The following is a 21,897-nucleotide window of genomic DNA, read 5'->3' on the forward strand; positions in this document are numbered from 1 at the left end:
ATCATAAAAAGAAAAAACCCAAGAAAAAAAAAAAAAAAAAAAAATCTCTTAACCAGTAACTATGCTGCTGCTTCTTCCTGCTACTTAATGCCAAACAGTTCTGAGGGTTTTAAATTTTTTTTTTTTAATTTAATTTTTTAAAATAAAAATAAAATATAAAAAAAAACATTTCAAAGTCTCTCCCTCTCTGCTTCAATTTTAAGCTGTCTTTCACATCCCTCCCTCTATATATACTTCTTTCTCTCAAACTCTTTTCTCTCTCTAGAACTTCTATTTCGTCCTCCTCTCTCTTAGGGTTTGGTCCGTACACTCGCTAGGGTTTAGTATCGGAAGAGTGTCCTTGTGGTGTGGTGTGTTTTTCTTCGGCTATGGCGGCTGAGAAACTCAGGGATTTGAGCCAGCCGATTGACGTCGGCTTGCTCGACGCCACCGTTGCAGCCTTCTATGGCACTGGATCTAAAGAAGAGGTGAATGGATATTCTTGTTTCCTCTGCCTGCTTATCTCTTGATTCTCCATCAACTGTAGCGAAATGGGCCGAAATTCGGACTTGTTAATTGATAAGATTTTCCGGCTTTTAGTCTTCATTCAGTGCTTTTTGTTCTCCTTCTCCTTGTTTGTGTTTTGGTAGCGATAAAGTTTTGCGGAATGTGGTGAGATTGGGGCATTTTCATCATTAGGGTTTTACACGCCGGGGCATTTGCTTTGGGGGGAATTGAACTAAGAAAGTTTATAGGTTGCTTTTGTTCCCAATAAACTGCACAGAAATTAAGGAGAAGGGGTCGGGGGTGGGAGGTTTCAGTTATTAGGGGTTTAGAGACATTTCAGAATGGGGTTATTATTGTTTCACTGCTAGAAATGGGGGGTTTGATATTTTTTCTTTCGGTTCATCCTGTTCTATGTCTTCAAGGCCTAACAATGATTTGATTGCGTGGGACTTTTAGAGTGGTGCATGAGAAAACTGGAAAAGTGCACCCTATTTCTCCAATTGTCTTAAAATCCTTAACTTAATTGTCCCATTTTCTTGATCGTTTATTTCCTTTTTGTTTTGTTTTACGAGTTTTTAGCATTTTTTTCTCGGTTGTCTCTGTTGCTGAAATAGAGAACTGTATTATATCTCATATTACGATTCTTTCTGTGTTAGATTTTCCTCGCGATAGTGTTGGTGATAGTACTTATATAATTGACATCTGTCTTGGTTTATAATTTTTCTTAATGAACTATAGCTTGAAATAGTGACTTTCCTTAAGTTCCAGGAGGAAAGAAGAGGTTTTTTTTTTACTGTTATAGATATCGATTTCTTTTTGGAAAGTATGAACATAACTTTTTAGTGATGGTTTTCTTTATGAACGTATATTTTCCTTTTCTTTTTTCCTCTTAAAGTTGACCATCTAATAAAAGTGGTAAGTAAAAAAAGGGGTAGATGTAGTGATAATATGATTTGCTGTAGATAAGAGAGGAAATCAACAAATTTCTGTCTGCCTTTAGACAAAGGAGTTAATTAAAGTTAGCAGTTACGTGTTCACTAAAAAATCCTTTTGTAGAAAACCATTTACTAAGAAAAATCTATAAGCTTAGTACAAAGGTGGAAAGAGAAGTAGTAATAACAGTTTAATACTCACTGATGATGTGACATGCTTTTTTAGTATATTCTTTTAGTTTAGATAATCTTTTGTAAGGATGACCTTCATTAGGACAGGAGTGACGTGGTACACTTTGAGCATCCTTTTTGCGATAGAAATTATCTGTTTGGTGACCCCCTCTAAAACTAACTAAACTAATATTGTTTAGTACCTTCCTCAGATACTATGAACCCCATTTATGGTAACTGTTATCCGATGCAATCTTTCTAGATGGTTATTAATTTTGTGGTAACTGATTTGGTGCATCATTGGTTTTAGAGACTTGTGGCCTGATGCTTTTGGAATGTAAATTCCATAACTTCTGAATTGGATGTTGGTCTTCCCTTTAAATAATTATTTGTCCAAATTTTTCTGTAAATATTGCACAGAGAACAGCTGCAGACCAAATTTTGCGAGATTTACAGAACAATCCAGATATGTGGCTCCAAGTTGTGCACATTCTACAAAATACAAAGAATCTGAATACCAAGTTCTTTGCCTTGCAGGTCAATTACATTTCTAAAATGTGCTGTTTATATTTGTATTATGTGTAAGGTGAAATAATTGCTCTATACTCTGATATGTTGCATATATATAATATTATATGTATGAATGAAGATAATCAATTTTAGTATCTAGTTTTGAGGAAAATATTCCTTAGTGTGTTATCAAATTTGATGAAACATATACGACAAAAGATTACAGGAAAGAGGTAGACAGTATATCTTTTAGGTCCTCTAGATCTTCTCTGCTAGGTAGAAAATGATCTTTTGGCAAAATACACAAGGTCTGGAAACCAAAGGTGTCTAATTCTGTCAAGAGGCGGACAAAAACATCCTCAAAGGCTCTCCTATTTTCCTTCCATAATACCCGAGAACTTTTGGATGGCATGATAGAAACCAACTTATTTTGCTTGGAATTTTAGTTGATTAATGGGTATCTTTTTTACAATTATTTTAAAAACATTTCTCTTAAGAGCATTTTTTGGCTTTTATTCTCAGGTTTTGGAAGGTGTTATCAAGTATAGATGGAATGCTTTGCCTGTTGAGCAGCGAGATGGAATGAAAAATTACATTTCTGAAGTCATTGTACAGGTATTCGTCTGAAGGAGAAGCTGTGATTCTTTCATGGGAGAAAGGAGTACTGTTTATTCTTCCAGAATTTTCTTTATCTTTTTGTTATATCTGTACTTACTTTTGTTACATTCTTATAGCTATCGAGTAATGAGGCATCTTTTCGATTGGAAAGGCTTTATGTCAACAAACTTAATATCATATTGGTTCAGGTATGAGCTAACTGTCCGCTTACCCTGATAAATAACATGGCTGTTGACTTAGATATGTCCAGCCTGTTGTATGGCATGTTGATGATGCAGTCGGAAGAACAATAAGATACATTTTGAAAATTTATAGCTTTATTTGGTGCACAGAAATATTTTCTGGCCTATTTCCATAAGCTTATGTGTATGTGCATCCATGCTATTTAATTGTAAATTGAAAAATAGGTCTCTAAAACAAAACTGAAACAATTTTCTATTATTTTTGAACTTACATTTTCTATTACCATTTTCTGAACTTCAGTTTTATTTTCAACTACGACATATGTTTTATTTTTTAATGTGGAAAATGAAAATTAAAAATGTTTTCATGTGTGAAAAAGGGTTGTTGCTTTGAGGGGAAGAAATGAAAGTTATTATGAGGTTTCTAATTCAAGAAAAGTCATTTACTCTCTCATAAGAACATAAAGCCAAAGACTACTTCTACTGATAAAATAAACTAAAACTAATTTGTTCGTCTCCTTGAAAATACCATGAAGTGCCTTAGCAATAACTTATATATAACTCTAAAAGTAAATTTATTGCTAGTAGTAGAATCGTAACCTAAAGTCATAGACAAAGAAGTCTGCTGTATGCATGGCACAGGGGTACCGACCTGGTATGAAATGAAAGCTAAAGCTTTTTACTCAACATAAGAACATAAATGCCAAAGGCTACTCCTATTGATAACATGAAGTCCAACTAATTCCTTGTTCTCGTAGATAATATCTTGACGTGCCATGAAGGGGGTGAGTGGTAGGAAAAAACATTTGGGCCTCACTCTTACAATTTTTTGGGGGGTGTGGAAAGAAAGAGTCAGAAGGGCGTTTGAAGGGATATGGGAGAGGATTTTGATATGGTAAGGGATAGATGGTATCAAACTTTGGGTTGTCTGGTTACTGGTTAACTTTTTCTTCTCTATTGATGTGTAAATATCTTTAGTATATGGGTTGTCACCCCCTTGGTGCCTGTAATTAATAAATACACATTATACTTTTTATTTAATAAAAGTATCTTGAAGCCTCTTAGTAATAACTTGTATTAACTCTAAAGTAATTTTAGTGCTATTTCTAGATTCATAACCTAAATGGATGGAGAAAGAAGTCTATTGTACAAGGGATGCCTGTAGGGTCTGGAGGTAACAATCTTGTATGAAATGAAAGCAAAAGTTAAAAATTTACAATTTGACATCGTAAACAGGTCCAAGAGATCTTGTTCTTTGAATGTATTATGAACATTAAAACTCCCAAAAATCTTGAATTTTTTGAAAGGATGAAACCTCTCCTTCAAAGGCTCTTAGGTTTCTTTCTTTCAAAACTTTTCACAAAATAGAAAGTGAGGTGAAGTCCAGAATTTCTTTTTACCATTTAAAACTTGCCATGCCCAAATTTGCTCCTTATCAGGACTAGCCACCACTTAGCTTTTGGTGAAGTTTTCAGGGAACTTCTCATTACCTGCTAGTTCAGCTAGAACAAAGGAATGGTGTTGCATTCATAACCTAAGTATAATGATAAAACTAATACTTGGATGATAGAACTGCTGTGCATTGTCCTTTCTTATCCTTTTTTTATTCCAAGTCCTTTTCTGTAAGCATGTTTTGACAACTTTTTTCTCTAAAAAAGCATAATTTGACAAATGAGGATATATTGTAAAGCATGAGTTAGGTATAAAGATAAACCTAAGTAATTTGAGTGATAGGATTGCTGTGCTTTATTTCTCTCTTGTCTTTTTAATCTAAGTCCTTTTGCATAAGCATATGTTGATGAGAGTGTTCTCTAATAAAGCATATATTCTGACAAATGAGGATATGCAGATTGTAAAGCATGAGTGGCCAGCTAGATGGCGAAGCTTTATTCCGGATCTTGTTGCAGCAGCCAAAACTAGTGAAACGATCTGTGAAAATTGCATGGCTATTTTAAAAGTAAGTTTATATTATTTCTCTTCGTAGCTTGTTTGAATACCCATGGTCAACACTTGCTGTTGTTGATATACTTGTTTTATCCTTCAAAACATATGGAATGCTGGTTTTGCAGCTTCTCAGTGAAGAGGTTTTTGATTTTTCGAGAGGTGAAATGACTCAACTAAAGATCAAAGAGCTAAAACAATCTCTAAACAGGTAAGTACATCAGGACTATAAACATAAATGGTAAGTTCTTCTCTGTATCATTGTGGCAAGTTATCTTGAGAGAAAAAAAGGATACTATTATAAACAAGGCTCAAGGGGGTGTTGCCCATTACAATAGCAGCTTCCCTATAATGTCTTCTACCAAGTGTCAATATGATCATCGACTGTTAGTTGTAAATCAGAAAGCATAATCTTGAGCTTCTCAATCTGAGATCCTTGAGCAGATCAACCCAATTCATAAATTCATTAGTAACTACTAATTTTTCAGTTGTGCCACATGCACATGATTCCATTATAACTTTTTTTTTTAGTCCTTGTGAAATTACACTATAAAACTTAGTTTTTTTTTTGAAACAAAAAGTATAGAGTTTCATTAATTCATTAGCACCAAAAGGGTACCCAGCCGTGTACAAAATTATTTACAAATCGGTTAGTATATCAATGAACTTTCTAAACTCTTCAACAGAAAGAATAGGGTGCCTGATTACCAAAAAACCCGACACTTGGAGTCATCTGTCTCTAATTCTGACCAAATCTTCTTTATTCCCCTCAAGAGCTCTCTTGTTTTTCTCTTTCCACACAAGCATAATATGGTAAGAGGGATGAGATCTACATATTTCCTTCCATTACTAATGCCTTATTATGCCCATATCTCGTCTCTTACTGAGTCGGCTATTGCCCAGTTAATCCCTAAAAATCTGTAGGCTGTAATTCATAATTTGTATGTAAACGGACACCAAAGCATAATATGATCACAGGATTCTGCCTTCTTTTTACATAGAAAACATCCATTCACCAAAAAAGTTTCCCTCTTCATCAATTTGTCTAGTGTCAAAGTACACCCTTGCCCTGCCACCATGCAAAAAAGGCAAATATGGGGAAGCATTTACCTTCACTATTTGCTGAAATTGGAGGACTGTGCTACTTCATTCTCAACCAAGTAGTTATAAGATGACTTGACCATGAATAGACCATTACTCTTGAGATTCTGTAATGATTGATCATTATTTCCATTAAATCTTACAGCGGAAAGTTTGCTTAGTAAAAATGCTCACACTCATTCACTCCCCAATCATTTAGATTCCTCACAACATTTACACTCCACTCACTATTCCTTTTTTTTTTTTATCTCTGTACGGCTCCTAGACTGTACTATCCTTCTGCCTTGCAATAGCTTAAATATGAGGGAATCGATCCTTGAGAACTCCCCCTTCAAGGCAGGAATCCTTCCAGAAATTAATTCTGCCTCCCCGCCTAAACTCCACCTGATGCATTCTTAAAATATGTGTTGACTCATGCTTATTTTTCTTCACATCTCTTTCCCATGCGGTTTTGTTGCCTCTCTAGAAAATCATCCCTTATCTACAGTATCGAAGTTTGCCTTAATCACTCTGCATCGAATTGAACCATTCTCTTTCATGAATCTCTATAGCCATTTCCCTTGTAGTGCCTTATTCATCTCTACAAAGGGTCTCAATCACAAACCACCCGAAGACAAAGGTTGTTTTAACCTCCTTCAACTCTTCAAATGGTACTTACTCCTTTCCTTCAGATTGTGCCAAAGGAACCTACATTGATTAGATTCCAATTTCTTGGCTATGTTCACTTGGATTGTCAGCAGAGACATGATGTAAATAGGTAGGTTAGTCAACGTATTTTATTAAGTGTTAGTTTTACCCCACTCTCTTCTAACCCGCCAATCTTCATGCGAACCACCACCGGGAGCCAAGTTCTCTCGTCCTTGTATATTGCCCTCAAAGGTAAGCCCAAATACTTGATTGGTAGTTCCACCATTTTACATCTCAAGACCCTTGCCAGTCTTGAATCATCTCTCCCCTCCCCTAGTCTCACCATCTCAGATTTAGATAAATTAGTATTAACTCATGAAACTGCTTGGAAACTAAATTGGATGCATATGAGATTTAGCATTGCTCTTTCCTCCAGTTTGCATAATAGTAAAGTATCATCCACAAAAATTAGATGCATCACCTCCTCAACATGCTCTTTCTATTTTCAAATCTTTAAATAATTCCAACTCCCTTGCTCTCAGTAACATCATATTTAATGCTTCCATCACTACAATGAAAAGCAAAGGAGATAATTGATCACCCTGAGACCTCTAGAAGCCTTAAAAACGGACTCCTTTTCACCCAAACTTAGTTATTTTGTTCAAATATTTATTTCAAAATTATCGCTCTATGATATTACTCTTAGAAAATTATTACTAGTATAAGATTGTTTGGGGAGTACCGATGATTTAATACTATACTTTTATTTAAAAAAAAGATTGTTTGGGGAGTAGATACATATATTTTATCAGGATTTTATTACATGTTTAGTGAGAAATCTCTTGCTATTTAGATTCTAGTCATATTGGATTGTTTAAATGTCCTATGAGTATACAGATGATTCAACATTGTGAGAAGGCTTCGATGAATAAAATATATTAAGATTATTCATTGATTGAGTTGCAGCCCTGTGGTTTTTGGACTTCTATGATTGTGTTTGTTGTCAATCATGTGATTGTGAATTCCCTATTCTTTCTTTCTTGTTCTAAATCATGAATTATGCGAGAGTATGTTATATTGGTAACTAAACTTTATTTAGGTATTTGTGTGAGAGGATTTACTGGTTAGTGAATATTTACCTGAAATTTAGCTGTGGTTATTCAATATAAAAACTGAGGCCCTGAGGACTTCTATTAAACTGGAAGGACTTTAGGCGTAAAGAACTCCTAGGTTAATCTGGTTACTAGAGCAACAGGATCTTGTGACCAGTTCACCGTACCTTTTCTTTATGTAGTTATAGTATTAAACAGCTCTTTGTAGTTTTTGAAAATTCTTTAAATCTACATGATATTTTGTTTGTTCGCCTTCTTTAAATCTGCATAAATGCCAAATCATATGAACCTATCTTGGACAATAATGCCATTTATGGCTCTCTTGTTCATTTTCTTTTTTTATTTATAGAATATCTGCTATAGTGCTAAAATATTTGGGCAATTTATTGTCCTAAAATGAATTCTGATCGGTTTTGTTACAGTGAGTTTCAACTCATTCATGAGTTGTGCTTATATGTACTATCAGCATCCCAAAGAACTGAGCTTATTAGGGCAACTCTTTCTACATTGCATGCATTCCTCTCTTGGATTCCTTTGGGCTACATTTTTGAATCACCACTGGTATGTCCTTTGTCTCTTCATGTAGTCAGTTTGCTGGAAGAATATAGCTTTTGACCTGCAAACTAATGATTGTTGTGATATTTTCACGGCCTCCATGTTTCCATATCTTACAGCTGGAGACACTTCTAAAATTTTTCCCTTTGCCAGCATATCGCAATCTTACTCTCCAATGTTTGACAGAGGTACATGGTTATTTGATATATTCTTTTAAAAAGGAAAATTTTAATGTTGGATTAAACTTGAATCTTCTTTGCTGTTAGCAGGTTGCAGCTCTTAATTTCGGGGATTTCTATGATGTTCAGTATGTCAAAATGTATAGCATATTCATGGTGCAATTGCAGGTGAGCTTTTTCTGAAGATTTTATGTTCATTAGTCATGTTTATGTCTTTCTTTTTGAGCTTACGTATAAATTTATTCTGAACCTTCAAAGTAGTATTTGTATTCTTTATTTATCTTTCTTCTTCCCAGTGGTTCAATATTGATATTCTTTTGGCGTTTATAGGCCATTCTCCCGTCAACAACAAACATTCCAGAGGCTTATGCACATGGATCTAGTGATGAACAAGTGAGGTTTTTTAAGTGCATAAAATTCCAATCAGGCCACTATTTGATATGCTCCTGCATGTTGATAACAATATATCATATGTTGTTCCTTCAGGCATTTATTCAGAACCTGGCACTGTTTTTCACTTCATTTTATAAGGTAAATTCTGTCTTCTACAAACAAAAGTTAGGTTTCTCTATTGAATCAAATTTGACATGTCTGCACCTTTCAAGTTCCAACTTTATGGCATAAGTGTGTTGCTTAGTTTGATGCATCTGATGGAAACAGATATATTGTATTTTCTGGATGAGATGTGAATCACAATCTGAATAGAAACACCTTTTTGGTTTGGAGTTATTTCTGACCTTATGTTTTACTATGCAGATTCTGGTTTCTGACCAATGCATTTTCAATTTTTTTCCTCAGTTTGCTTGATTAACTGGGTCTAGAGTTGGCAGGTTTTGGTTCTGTCAGCCAAACACAGTTCTGGGTTCCTGCAGTCAACCATTTTTGTACCATGCTCTTTTTTTTCCAAAAATTTATTTTAGCTTAATTTAATGGCTAAACTCTTACATGTGAACTTTTTAATTTATTAATGGTAATCATTCTCTTTCAAAGCATTTATGGGGTGATGTGGAGCCTTCTCTTTCTTTAGTTACTTATTTTACATGTTCCTTTATGCAGTTCCATATTCGTGTTTTAGAACTCACACAGGAGAATATTGCGGCACTGCTCACAGGACTCGAATATCTTATAAATATCTCATATGTTGATGACACGGAGGTCTTCAAGGTATGGTGGCCCTTTTTAGATAGAAAATAACAACATATGTCGTCTGTTGCTCTTGCTATTTCCCTTCATTTCGGTTAAATTCAATTCAACTGATGCTGTGACCTTTGCTCACATTTGAGCAGGTTTGCTTAGATTATTGGAACTCCTTTGTTCTGGAACTCTTCGATGCCCATCATAATTCTGATAATCCTGCAGTGACTGCAAACATGATGGGTCTGCAGGTATATTAATTTGTAGATTCCTTCAACGATGATCAATTAGACATGGGAGGGAGTAATTTTTTTTCTGGACTCTTGAAGAATGGACAAGTTGATGAAAAGTGATGTTTTCCTGTTATATTTGTGGTATATTATTTTCTGTTTTAATGTAATATTTTCCTGTAATCTGCAAGCAGTGGTGGTTTTGGTATTAGGGCTAAGGCTAGACCTTCATGGAAAGGTGCACTTTCTGTTGGTTTTTTTTTTCTGAGATCTATGCCTGGAAGAATATAGCCTTCTTGGCTTCCCTTTGGTCTAAAGCTCAAGGGAAACCTCCTTGTCTGTTTACATAGGAGTTGGGATGCTTCGGTCACGCGAGATGTTCTCAGCTGTGTCTCTATTACTTTGTATTTTTGTTTTTTCATCCTCTTTTCTGTTATACTTTCTTTCAGTTGGATGACTTATCTGCTGCACCTTTTGTATTATTCTTTTCTCTTTTCAATAATCGTTCTTTTTTCTTCTTTTAACGAAAGTGGATGAAAAGCTGTTTGGACCAACCATAACAGGGTAATAGATTATAAAAATGTGAAATTTAAACCTTGAGTTGGATTACGATGGTAAGAAAGGCAAAATTTTAACTGGATGCTGATTCAAATTGCCTTCTCTTTTGCTTTATATATGTTCTTTATGTAATACTATAGTTATTATCAATAGTTGTCCTGCCGGTATTAACTTTCAGACAAACAACATGATCCGTTTTCTGAACTTTCACTGGCCTGCGATAGCTGATCTGTCTCATGGAAACAGCTTAGAGGCTGTAGGAACATGGCATAAATTGAGTGGACATGTTGGTTTGTTTTAAGTGGTCTTCTACCTGGAACATAGTAGATGAATATTGTTGTGTGTGTCTATTCACCTACTTAGCTCATGCCTAATTGTCTATACAAGCTTGCATGTTTGTAGCGAAATGGTTACTTCATATCTCCATTATCCTATCTGCAGATGCCTTTTCTTCCCGGCATGGTTGATGGCCTTGGATCACAACTACTGCAGCGACGGCAGCTTTATGTGGGTCCAATGTCAAAGTTGAGAATTCTCATGATCAGTCGTATGGCGAAGCCTGAGGAAGTTCTCATAGTTGAAGATGAAAATGGCAACATTGTTCGTGAAACTATGAAGGACAACGATGTCCTTGTTCAGTATAAGGTGAAACATTTTTGATATTGAGATATGGATTCATATCCAAACTTCATTTGCTTGTTTTTTTCCTGCAATCATGCTTCTTATGGACTGACGAAGAAACATAGGTAATGATATTATTTCGTGACTAAAATGCTCTAGTTGCTTGATACTGGAAATGATACTGTTAGCTTTACATTCCACTCTTTCATGCAGGACAATGCTCCATTATGAATGATAATGTGAATAACTTTCCTTAGTGTTTGGCTAGCTTAAAGCATTTTTACTGAAATATCTTCCAGACTTTGGTTAAGCATGAACTTTTAACCTTTTCAAGCAATTGGGAACTAAAGAATGTTCTATGTTTATTTTCGGAATACAATGGGACTAGATATTACTGATGTTCTATTTTTTTATATTTCAAAAAGAAAAAATATACTACTGATGCTCTTTGACTTTGTTTACTTCTTTGTGCTTTTTCTATATAGTTTAAACTAATAAAATTCCAATTAGGGATCAGTAGGAGAAAGAGACACATTAGTAATTTGTTAATGGTTTTATGAGAAGTATCCCAGTTGTATAGATTCTCTAATCCTGATTGTATGATGGAAATTTATGAATTACAAGTAAAATATTTATTTATTCACTGCCTTCTATAAAAATTTTCTTATTTGAAAAAAAAAGAACTTCTTTTTTTCCAAAAAAAGATATTCTCGCAAATAAGAAAATTAGTCCTTTTCCTATTACATATATATATATTTGAGAGAAGACTTTCATTGAGGAAGATATACTAGACAGAATACTGTTATCAAGTGTAGTATTGTTCAGGAAATGTTCTCCAAGTGTATGATATCTTTCTCATTTCCTGAGAGGACATTTGTGTCTATGAGTATGCATCTTGGGAAAGAGCTGCAGTTATGACTTATCCTATGAGATATTGTCTAAATACAGTTCTCTTTTGGTGTCTATGGTTAACCGGAGTTAAGTGTTGCAGATAATGAGGGAGACACTTATCTACCTGTCACACCTTGACCATGAGGATACCGAAAAACAGGTAATTATAACTTATGGTTTCTGTTTCATTTTCTTTAAAATAAATGTAATTATTCAATTATTGGTTCATGATATTCTGTTGCTTTAATTTTCATGCAAGGTTATGCATGTCAAATAGCCTATTATCCAGATAATTATGGTTGTTCTTTTGGGAGATCTAATTTGTTTTGCGAGGTGGTGTCTGATTTTAACTGAGTTTAATATCTGTATGTGGCTTGTCTCATGTAGCTGAAGCTTGTATACGTTAAAGGAAAACAAAATATTTTTGTGGCACATCTTAGCTTGTGTAAATCAGTATGGTGCATGCAGATGTATTTGTGCATAAGATAAAGAGGGGTGGAACTCCTTTCATGGTTGATTATTTTTTGGCATGTTGATCATGGTGCTTGTGTTTTTAGATTAACTTCCCCTTGTTTGATGTCTAATTTGGATTTTCACGTGTTTCTTGGCCCTACTCAGATGCTTAAGAAATTAAGTAAACAACTGAGTGGTGAGGACTGGACGTGGAACAACCTGAATACATTGTGCTGGGCGATAGGATCTATATCTGGTTCAATGGCTGAAGAACAGGTATCCTTTTTCTCTCTTAAATTAATTTTTTCACTAGCTTGGTAATCTCTCTCATTCCAGGTTGGAAAAAAATGTGGATGGACTTTCTTCCTTTTTTCCTCCCTTTAATATCACATCTAGTTTATATAGTAGGCTGTGGTATGTGAGCTTTGCCCAGTTTCCAACTCCTTCCTCCCTACTTCTGTTTTCCCTAAATATAAAATCTAAAATACACTGGATTGAAACTATAAAGTTGGATATTGAGTAGCAACGTCAAATTTAACATTGTTATTTATCAGTAACCTCTTTTTTATTTGAAATAAGTTATTTATCTGCAACCTCTTTTCTATCTGAAATAAGTTATTTATCAGCTCGTGCTAGGAAAATCAATCATTGTCTATTTGGTTAAATAATTGTGCCAGCACAAAGTCAGTCATGTTTGTTGTATCCTCCTTTCTTTTTTCCTTTATGAACATCCTGTTTTCCAGTTTAACATTAGAGATTCTTACTAATATTAATGGAGTAAAAATTTATATTGGGAACTGAAAGTGGAAAAATGGTTTAAACTTTTGTCTCCATGTCTCTCCTAACCACATGCAAGGCAAGTCACTAATTATCTATTTGGTTGAGTAATTGTTCCTGGTATGCAATAGGTCATGTTGGTTTTATCATCCTTTCTCTTTTCTCGTCCTAACATCTTGTTTTCTAGCTTAATATTAGAAACTAAAATGAAGAGGAGTTTTGGATTGCTTACTTGGTGCTTATATGCAACTTAAAGCATCTATACTAAAATATTTTTGTTTGGTAATATTAGAGCATGATGCTCGTTAGGCTCTCTTAAAAATATGACTTTTAAGAAGGTGAAAAACAAGCACTTGAAATCTTAAAAAAATTCTTACTCTTTAATATCTAATTTACTTTTTTTTTATTGTCTTGAAATCATTTTCAAAGTAACAATATATGTCTAAAACAATTTAACTTTTTATTTCAAATAAAAAGTATAAGACAATTTAAGTAATAAATTTTTTTTAATAGATATATTCATTTTTATTAATTTATAAAAATGAATTGCCTTTTTTTTTGCAATAACACTATCACATAACTATTAACTTTCTAAGTAAGAATTTATCTACTTTAATAACTTTAAGTACGATACTGCATTCAGTCTTTCCTTTTAGGAATTCTAGACACCATCTGATAAAGTGAAAATGCATATTTGGAATTGAAAGTGGAAAATGGATGTAAAGTCTTTCTTCTCCCTATCTTCCCAATTGCATGCAACGGAGAATATTGTCTATTTGGTTGAATAATTTTGCCCCATATAAAATCAGTCATGTTGGTTTTCACATTCTTTCTCTACCTCTGTCTGAAATATTGTTTCTGGTTAAGTATTAGGGATTCACACTAATATTAATGATGAACATGCATCTGGAACTGAGTGGGAAACTGAATTTCAAATCTTTCTTTTTCTCTACATCTCTCCCAACCGCATGAAAAGAAAATGAAACAGAAAAGCTAAAAATGGTGCATTTTACTTTTATATCTTTTCTACAAGAGTATTTTACAGTTTTGGGCTAAATACTTTTGCTCTTGTTCTAAATATCTTGAAATTTCCTTCATGCTTCAAATTCGGAGCGTGCTTTTTGTTCTTACCTTTGGTTACTGTATTGCAGTTGAGTGTGGGACTTGTTGAGACTGTTCTTTTTTACTTTTTAGTACGAAAAGTTGAACAATTGACATGTAAGAGAAAAATTCTCCATTTATGTGTTGAAATATTATTCTAGAAAACTCTCCAAGAAATGGGATTTTCTTAATTATTTCATGTTGTTTCATTTCATGGTTGCTGGGAAAATTGCATAGTATATGAATCTAAGTTGTACCCTGTGATTGCTGAATATAGATTTTGACACTTAATAACATTTTGGTCTATGGCAGGAAAACAGATTTCTGGTGATGGTCATTCGTGATTTACTCAATTTATGTGAAATTACTAAAGGAAAAGATAACAAAGCTGTTATTGCAAGTAATATCATGTAAGATTTTCAAATTTGAATAGTTCTTATCTTTTTTATTTTAAGGTTAGATAGGTTGTGTTGTTGACCTGTTTATAAGGTCTTTGGGAGTTTTGTAATTCTTGTACATTGTACCCTTAGATGCTGCCGCCTTGGTGCCTCTTAGTGAAATTGTTTTTTCCTCCTAAAAAACATTTTCTCATTGTAGCAATTCAACTGAAAAGGTTTTGGATTGGGTTCTATTAAACTGCTTTGTGGTTTGCTGTATTCCAGTGTTTGATTGCTGAAGAATAGTTGGAGACATGGCTTTGGTTTTTATTGGTGATTTTTTTTTTCATACCTTTGTATTTTTTTGGGTCCTTTTCAGGTATGTTGTTGGACAGTATCCTAGATTTTTAAGAGCTCACTGGAAGTTCTTGAAAACTGTTGTGAATAAGTTGTTTGAGTTTATGCACGAAACTCATCCTGGAGTTCAGGTAATATTTGTTGCTTTTTGTTATGTTGAAATATCTGGTTGCTCCTGATGAAATAACTATTTCTCTCCTAAGAAACTTATACTAAATTTTATGATCATAAAAACTTCAAAATTATGGGCTTTTCAGCAGTTCTTCCCTTGTACTTCATAAGCAAATGTTCCATGTATCCATTTTCTACATATTGGACTGGGGGTGTAAAAGGGTTGCTAACTGAACTGAATTCTCAATGTTCAACAGTTTCTTCCCTTGAACTTAATAGTCATGTAGAAGGGCTGGTAAGTTAACTGAGAGTCTGGACTTTCAGCAGTTGTTCCTTTGAACATAATAGTCACATGTCTCTTGTATCCATTCTGTAAAATTTCGGTCTGGGGGCATAAAAGATTTGGTAACCAAACCGAAGCGTAAAATATCAAATTTTATCGAATTGTTCAAATACAAAAATAGTACTGATCAAAGTTGGGCTGAATTCATGTTTCAAAAAAAAAAGTTCGGCTAGATTCAAAATTAGTGAACTAATTTTAGTCAATTTCGTTTTCGGTGTTTGGCGAGTTTATCAAGTTTCCCTGAAAAAGAAATCCTATTCTATGGTCAGTTATCAAAAGAAATACAATCAGAACCTCACAAACCGACTGACCTTGTTTTTTAATCTGAACAAATACTAATGAAAACAAATTAGTAACTTCTGTGTTAACAAATATTAGTCTGACATTACTGACAATTGATTGCTGGAATTGTGTGACATAGCATCCTAGGGTTGGTTAGGAAGTATTTTCTCTCCTTAAATCTGTCTCTGGAAATCAATTGGGAGGTGGCATTGGTGACAAGATGTAGTTGAGGAAGATAGGAAACTTATGGTGGTAGTCAAATGTTGAACCCTGCCAAATATGGCCAGAATCATGATCTAAGTTTTAGAGATTCTAATTTGTTTTAGTCTTTACATTTAGGGGTTTACTTATTCAAGTTAAAGCAGAAGAGTTCATAAAGGTTTTAATGTATTTTCCTGAGAAGTGAAAGAATCGAATTTAATACGGTAGTCAAATAAGCGAAATTTATCATTTACCAACGCTTAAAGTTAAGTTGAATGAAATTTTTTGAGAATCAAAATCAAATACCAATTTGAGTTATTGTGACAGCAAACTGATTGTACTGGATATTATCTACTGTTCTTAGGGACCGGAAGTTGTTTTGCGGTGTTACCTAGGTCATAGTTATGGTACCCGCTACAGATCAGGGTACATTGTTCTGAGTGGTCCATGTTGCCCCATATTTGGGCCTGTAGTACACATTACTCATTTTGGTAGGGGTGAAATTGTGTATATACACGTGATCAGCCTATGTGTATACATGATAAACATGTGTTGAGGAATATAAAAAACAAATACAATTGGATAGGTTGCACATATAATCTAAAAAAGGTAGTTTAAGAACCAAAAAATTCAAAAGATCAAGATATAATAGCATTCCTCACCTTGTAAAGGAGTAATTGTCCTTCCTAAAAAATGGAGCAAAAGATTCTCTAATACTTTATATTTCTTTCCTAGAACTGTTGAAATTTGTGATTTTTCTCTCTACTAGTGGTTTGTCTTTGGCTCGACAATTTTTTAAACTAGGTGATAAAGGAACCATGTTTGGGATTGGAAGATTCAGATTGTCGTCTTAGGGAAAGCTGTGGTCTTAGGAGCACTGGCTTTAGATATGTTATTTACTCAGTAATTGGTACAGTGGCGTCTTTCTACTGCATTATGTATTGGCATGACTCATAAAAATTCTTTTCTGCTCTTTGGTTAGGTGGTATACCCAGATTCTATCATCTAAGGTTTCACAGTCTTAGTTTAACGTATGTAACATTTTATTTCCCAGGATATGGCCTGTGATACGTTCTTGAAAATTGTTCAAAAGTGCAAGCGCAAGTTTGTTATCGTACAGGTATCTTTTTTCCTCTTAAAATTAATACTAGCTTGAGCCAATTTATTATGTAAGGGGAAAAGTAGTACTAATTTCCTAAGCTCCTCATGGTTTCAGGTTGGGGAAAGTGAACCATTTGTATCCGAACTTTTATCAGGACTTGCAACTACTGTGGCAGACCTTGAACCTCACCAGATTCACACATTCTATGAATCTGTAAGCAGTTCTTCATGTCGTTGGTATCTAAACTGGCATATAAGATAATGTTGCTTCTAGGTAATATCTTCTACTTTTCTCTGCCCTTTCAGGTTGGTCATATGATTCAAGCAGAATCTGATCCTCAGAAGAGGGATGAGTACCTGCAGAGATTAATGGATCTGCCTAACCAGGTTGGAGATATAATAATTCACTCCATACTCTTCCCACCCTTACAAAAAAAAATGCACAATTTTTGCCTGTTCTAGAACAATCCGGGCAGCGCTGAGCATGTGGTTTATGATGTTGTCTACTATACAGAAATGGGCTGAAATAATCGGGCAGGCAAGGCAAAGTGTTGATTTTCTCAAAGATCAGGATGTAATCCGGACTGTACTCAATATATTGCAGGTGTGGATTTTCTTCATCCTTGTATTCATCTTGGAACTTGTTTTGCTCTCTCATGGTCATGGAAGCAATCAGTTTATTATATATATTAACTTCTTCACCTTGAGCAATCAGTTTACTTGGAGTGTGATATTGGCTTAGCTGCTTTGTGAATATTATTTAATATTCCTTGTTGTGTTGCAGACAAATACTAGTGTTGCTAGTTCTCTTGGGACGTACTTCTTATCCCAAATATCTTTGATTTTTCTCGACATGTTAAATGTGTACAGGTGAAAGTTTCAACGTATAAGCTGGGTTTGATGTACATTAAACTTCAGTAGCGTATTTTAGTTATCTCATGTTTACTAATATGTGCCTAAGTGAAATTTCTACAGAATGTATAGTGAGCTTGTATCAAATAGCATAGCCGAAGGAGGGCCCTATGCTTCAAGGACTTCGTATGTCAAGCTACTGCGGTAGGATATTTCAGTAAGAATCTGCTTTGTTTTACTGTGTAAGCCAAAGTTTAGTGTTCTAAATGTATTCTATGGAACAGATCTGTTAAAAGGGAGACTCTTAAGCTCATCGAGACATTTCTAGACAAAGCTGAAGATCAGTCACATATAGGAAAACAGTTTGTGCCCCCAATGATGGATCCCGTGCTTGGTGACTATGCGAGGAATGTTCCTGATGCTAGAGAATCAGAAGTCTTATCACTTTTTTCTACAATAATAAACAAGTATGCTATGTTTACCTTATAAAATATCGTGATAATTTGAATAAAGGGTATGCTTAGTTTCTGTGTGTGTATATATAGATGTATAATTTTGGGGTGTATTTGATTTCTCTTGTTTATATATATGTGTGTATATACGGACATGTGTTCTGGGAGATGTATGTGCGGTCATGTCATCATCCTTAACTTGGCTGATGCTGTTGTGAATTGCAAAATCTTTTTACTATTTATCTTTTGTTCTATTGTTCTTTAGAGAGCATAATTACTAGATCTTTTTTGTTCTCTTTTTGTTTTTTTCGGAAAGAGAACATAACTACTATTGAATCTTTCTTCGTTATAGAAGTATTATTAAGATGAGAATAATATAACAGCATATCCTTCTAGAGCCTTCTAAAAGGAAGCTAAAAAGACAAAACAAACTAACAACCTAATCCGTTGTGTGTCAAAGAGTAATGCTTCCTTTGTTTCTACGTAACACAGGAACGGCAATAAATCTACTATTTGGATTTATTTTATATTCTTGTGTTGTTTCACTTGGTTTTCTGTATGTCAAGTTTGTCACTTTAACTTCATGCCGTTGCTTGTCCATCAGCAGAGGCTGCTTGCTTTTTCTAAAATTTCATGGTGTCCTGTAATTACAACAAATTTTCATTGAACTTTTTCTTTTCACTAATTTATTTTTCTATTTGTTGCCTGAAGGTACAAAGCTGCAATGATAGATGATGTGCCTCGCATATTTGAGGCCATTTTCCAGTGCACATTGGAGGTGAGAATGTGGGAGTTAATTTTCAAACCACTTTGATACATATATATGCTTCGTTGTAATCTTTCATATAGTGGAAAGGCCCATAAATGAGCTCTTCTTAAACTGGTATATGCAAAGACCAACCATAATTGTACAGTTATTAATTGGAAATTAGGAGATTGGAATGATAGCATGTTGGATGGGAATGAAAATATGGCTTGGAAGTTAATGCAGTTAATATAAATGTAGTTAGATTAAGTGCATGATGGTCTATATTTATGTTCATTTAATAAACCCATGGAAATTGTTTGTCTGTATTTTTTTGATATATATTTCCTGCTGGAATTCATTAAGAGCAAATGAACTTTCTTAGAAAGATCTCAGTGCTAGTTTGGTGATATCTTCTGCTATTGCCACTGTTTTAGTCGGTAAAAAATTGTGGGTAAAGGTCAAGCTGACAAATCTTTAAGGATCTGCATGTGTATTTATTGCTTACACTTATTTTCTAAATATCTGTTTTGGGTTGCAGATGATAACCAAAAATTTTGAAGATTACCCAGAACATCGCCTCAAGTTCTTTTCATTACTTCGGGCCATTGCCACTCATTGTTTCCCTTCATTGATTCAGTTGTCAAGTCAGGTTGGTATTTAGTGGCTTGCTTGATTAATTCTCATGTAATTCCTACCTTATTCAGATAATAAATTGCACGCTAAGATTGATAGGTGGAATTGCATCATAATTTTTCAAATTGGATCACCTTCACTCTAACCTTCAATTCTTTGGTGGTGGTTTTAATTCTTATATCTCAGAGTCGGGATATCTCCCAAGGAATTCAATGTGGGAGGAATTTTGGTTTGAAGAGGAACATTACAATGAAAATTTTCTATCAATATGTTAATTTGGTAGTAATTCAATGAGGATTGAATCAACTGGGAAATTTTTTTCTTTGAATTTATCTAAATAGTTGTTTAGTTTTCTTTCTTATGATTAATGTGTAGGAATGCAGTTCTACTTAGTTTAGATGCTTGGGTTGATTTTAGTATACTTTAAAGCATGCATCCTTCTTACTCTTATTTACTACTTTATTTCTCTGTTTCAGCAATTGAAACTCGTTATGGATTCAATCATCTGGGCATTTCGGCATACAGAGAGAAATATTGCTGAAACTGGGTTAAATCTTTTACTAGAAATGCTGAAGAATTTTCAGGTATGTAATCTTTTATTGCTTCTCTTGGTAGATAAATCGTGATTTTTTAATGCTTGATTCTTAACTTCCTCGTTTTGGAATTGATAGGCTTCTGAGTTTTGTAACCAATTCTACCGAACTTACTTTCTGTCAATTGAGCAAGAAATATTTGCTGTCTTGACGGACACATTCCATAAACCTGGGTTCAAGCTACATGTTTTGGTGCTACAGCATTTATTTTGCCTGGTAAGTGTCATGCAAATGATAGGTCCTTTTAGCATCTATTTGAGAATGAGGTGGGGTTAGTACCGCACCCTCCTTTTGCCCCAGAATGTTTCCCTTCAGTTTAAAGTGGGCCAGAAGCAAAATTATCTTTTTAGCATGTTGGTGTTGCTGAAACCGTTGACTTTTAGGTTGAGAGTGGTGCGCTAACAGAACCTTTATGGGATGTTGCGGCTGTTCCTTATCCATATCCAAATAATGCCATGTTTGTTCGTGAATACACTATAAAACTTTTGGGTTCATCATTCCCCAATATGACTGCAGCAGAGGTATGAAAACTTGAAGGCCTATTGGTGGTGTTTTGATATTGATTCCCCCGTGTCCCACCCACACCCTAGAGCTATATTATTGATCTTTTGAAATTTTCAGATCACTCAATTTGTGAATGGATTACTCGAGTCAAGAGCTGACCTCTCCACATTTAAAAATCACATACGAGATTTTCTTGTGCAGTCAAAAGAATTTTCAGCGCAGGTACTAGAATATTGTCAATCCTTCTAATGTTTGGTCTAGGCTGGAGTGATCTTTCTGAGTTTAAACGTGTCAAATTTTGTCCAATAATTTTCAGGACAACAAAGACCTTTATGCAGAAGAAGCAGCTGCTCAGAGAGAAAGAGAGCGGCAACGGATGCTTTCTATTCCAGGGCTCATTGCCCCCAACGAGATACAAGATGAGATGTTGGACTCATAAGTGGTTAAGTTTTGCCAGAGCGCTAATTTGAGGGTTTCTTTTTTCTTTTAGCCTGTGAGTTGCTGTAGGTGCCTTCTGGCGAAATGGATGAAGTGTATTATCCCCTTCGTTTCTGGTATAACCCTTACCTAAAATTCTGTGGCTGATGATGGGAAAGGATGAGGGGGCGGGGTGGCCAGAGACTGGTGGCGGCGGCTGGCGATACTTGTGAATTCGTCTATTGGCTGGTTGTAGAGTATTTAGGTGCTAATGTAGGAATATATAGTGTCACCTTACAGGTTTGGTGGATCCGGCTTGATATTTGTATTCATCATGATGGTTTGGATACCCTGCTTAAACGACTTTTGAAGTATCTGTTGATTCATGTAGGTGGGACACTAATCTTGGCGGGTGTGCAGAATTCCATTTTTGTTACATTAGTTAATGGGAATTAAGTCTTCTCATATTACTTTCATGTTTGTCATCCCATGAAGCCATTATTATTTACTGTATTTACCCGACTCAACATTAAACTAAAATATAAAATTCTTTAAGTTGATTTTGGCCTATTCTTATATCTAATTTGACCTAAAAAAACCTATATCTAATTTTATGAAAAATAATAATTTTATTATGATTAATGATTACATAAGCTTATGGCTTAAGTTACTAGGGTTTTTTTTTTTTTTTTCTTAAACTTGGTAAAATTCTTTTATCGAATTAATTTTATCTTTTATTAAATACTC

General features: G+C 34.5%; 1 protein-coding gene across 1 annotated transcript; it reads left to right on the forward strand.

Moving 5' to 3' along the window:
• Positions 1-210: 210 nt before the first annotated feature.
• On the forward strand, positions 211-21,626 carry LOC110816351 (protein EXPORTIN 1A). The gene is made up of 32 exons (XM_022044506.2): positions 211-467; positions 2,010-2,126; positions 2,622-2,714; positions 2,834-2,905; positions 4,749-4,856; positions 4,969-5,051; positions 8,103-8,241; positions 8,355-8,423; positions 8,505-8,582; positions 8,745-8,807; positions 8,901-8,945; positions 9,471-9,578; positions 9,701-9,799; positions 10,778-10,981; positions 11,949-12,008; positions 12,467-12,577; positions 14,492-14,589; positions 14,936-15,044; positions 16,905-16,970; positions 17,067-17,165; positions 17,258-17,338; positions 17,466-17,555; positions 17,736-17,821; positions 17,927-18,007; positions 18,088-18,270; positions 18,967-19,033; positions 19,542-19,652; positions 20,113-20,220; positions 20,308-20,445; positions 20,613-20,750; positions 20,851-20,955; positions 21,050-21,626. The coding sequence occupies exons 1-32, from the start codon at positions 369-371 to the stop codon at positions 21,170-21,172; spliced, it is 3,231 nt and encodes a 1,076-aa protein (XP_021900198.2). The 5' UTR covers positions 211-368; the 3' UTR covers positions 21,173-21,626.
• Positions 21,627-21,897: the final 271 nt, after the last annotated feature.

Source organism: Carica papaya, chromosome 1 (genome assembly GCF_054855325.1).
Source record: "Carica papaya isolate Zhongbai chromosome 1, ASM5485532v1, whole genome shotgun sequence".
NCBI lineage: Eukaryota > Viridiplantae > Streptophyta > Magnoliopsida > Brassicales > Caricaceae > Carica > Carica papaya.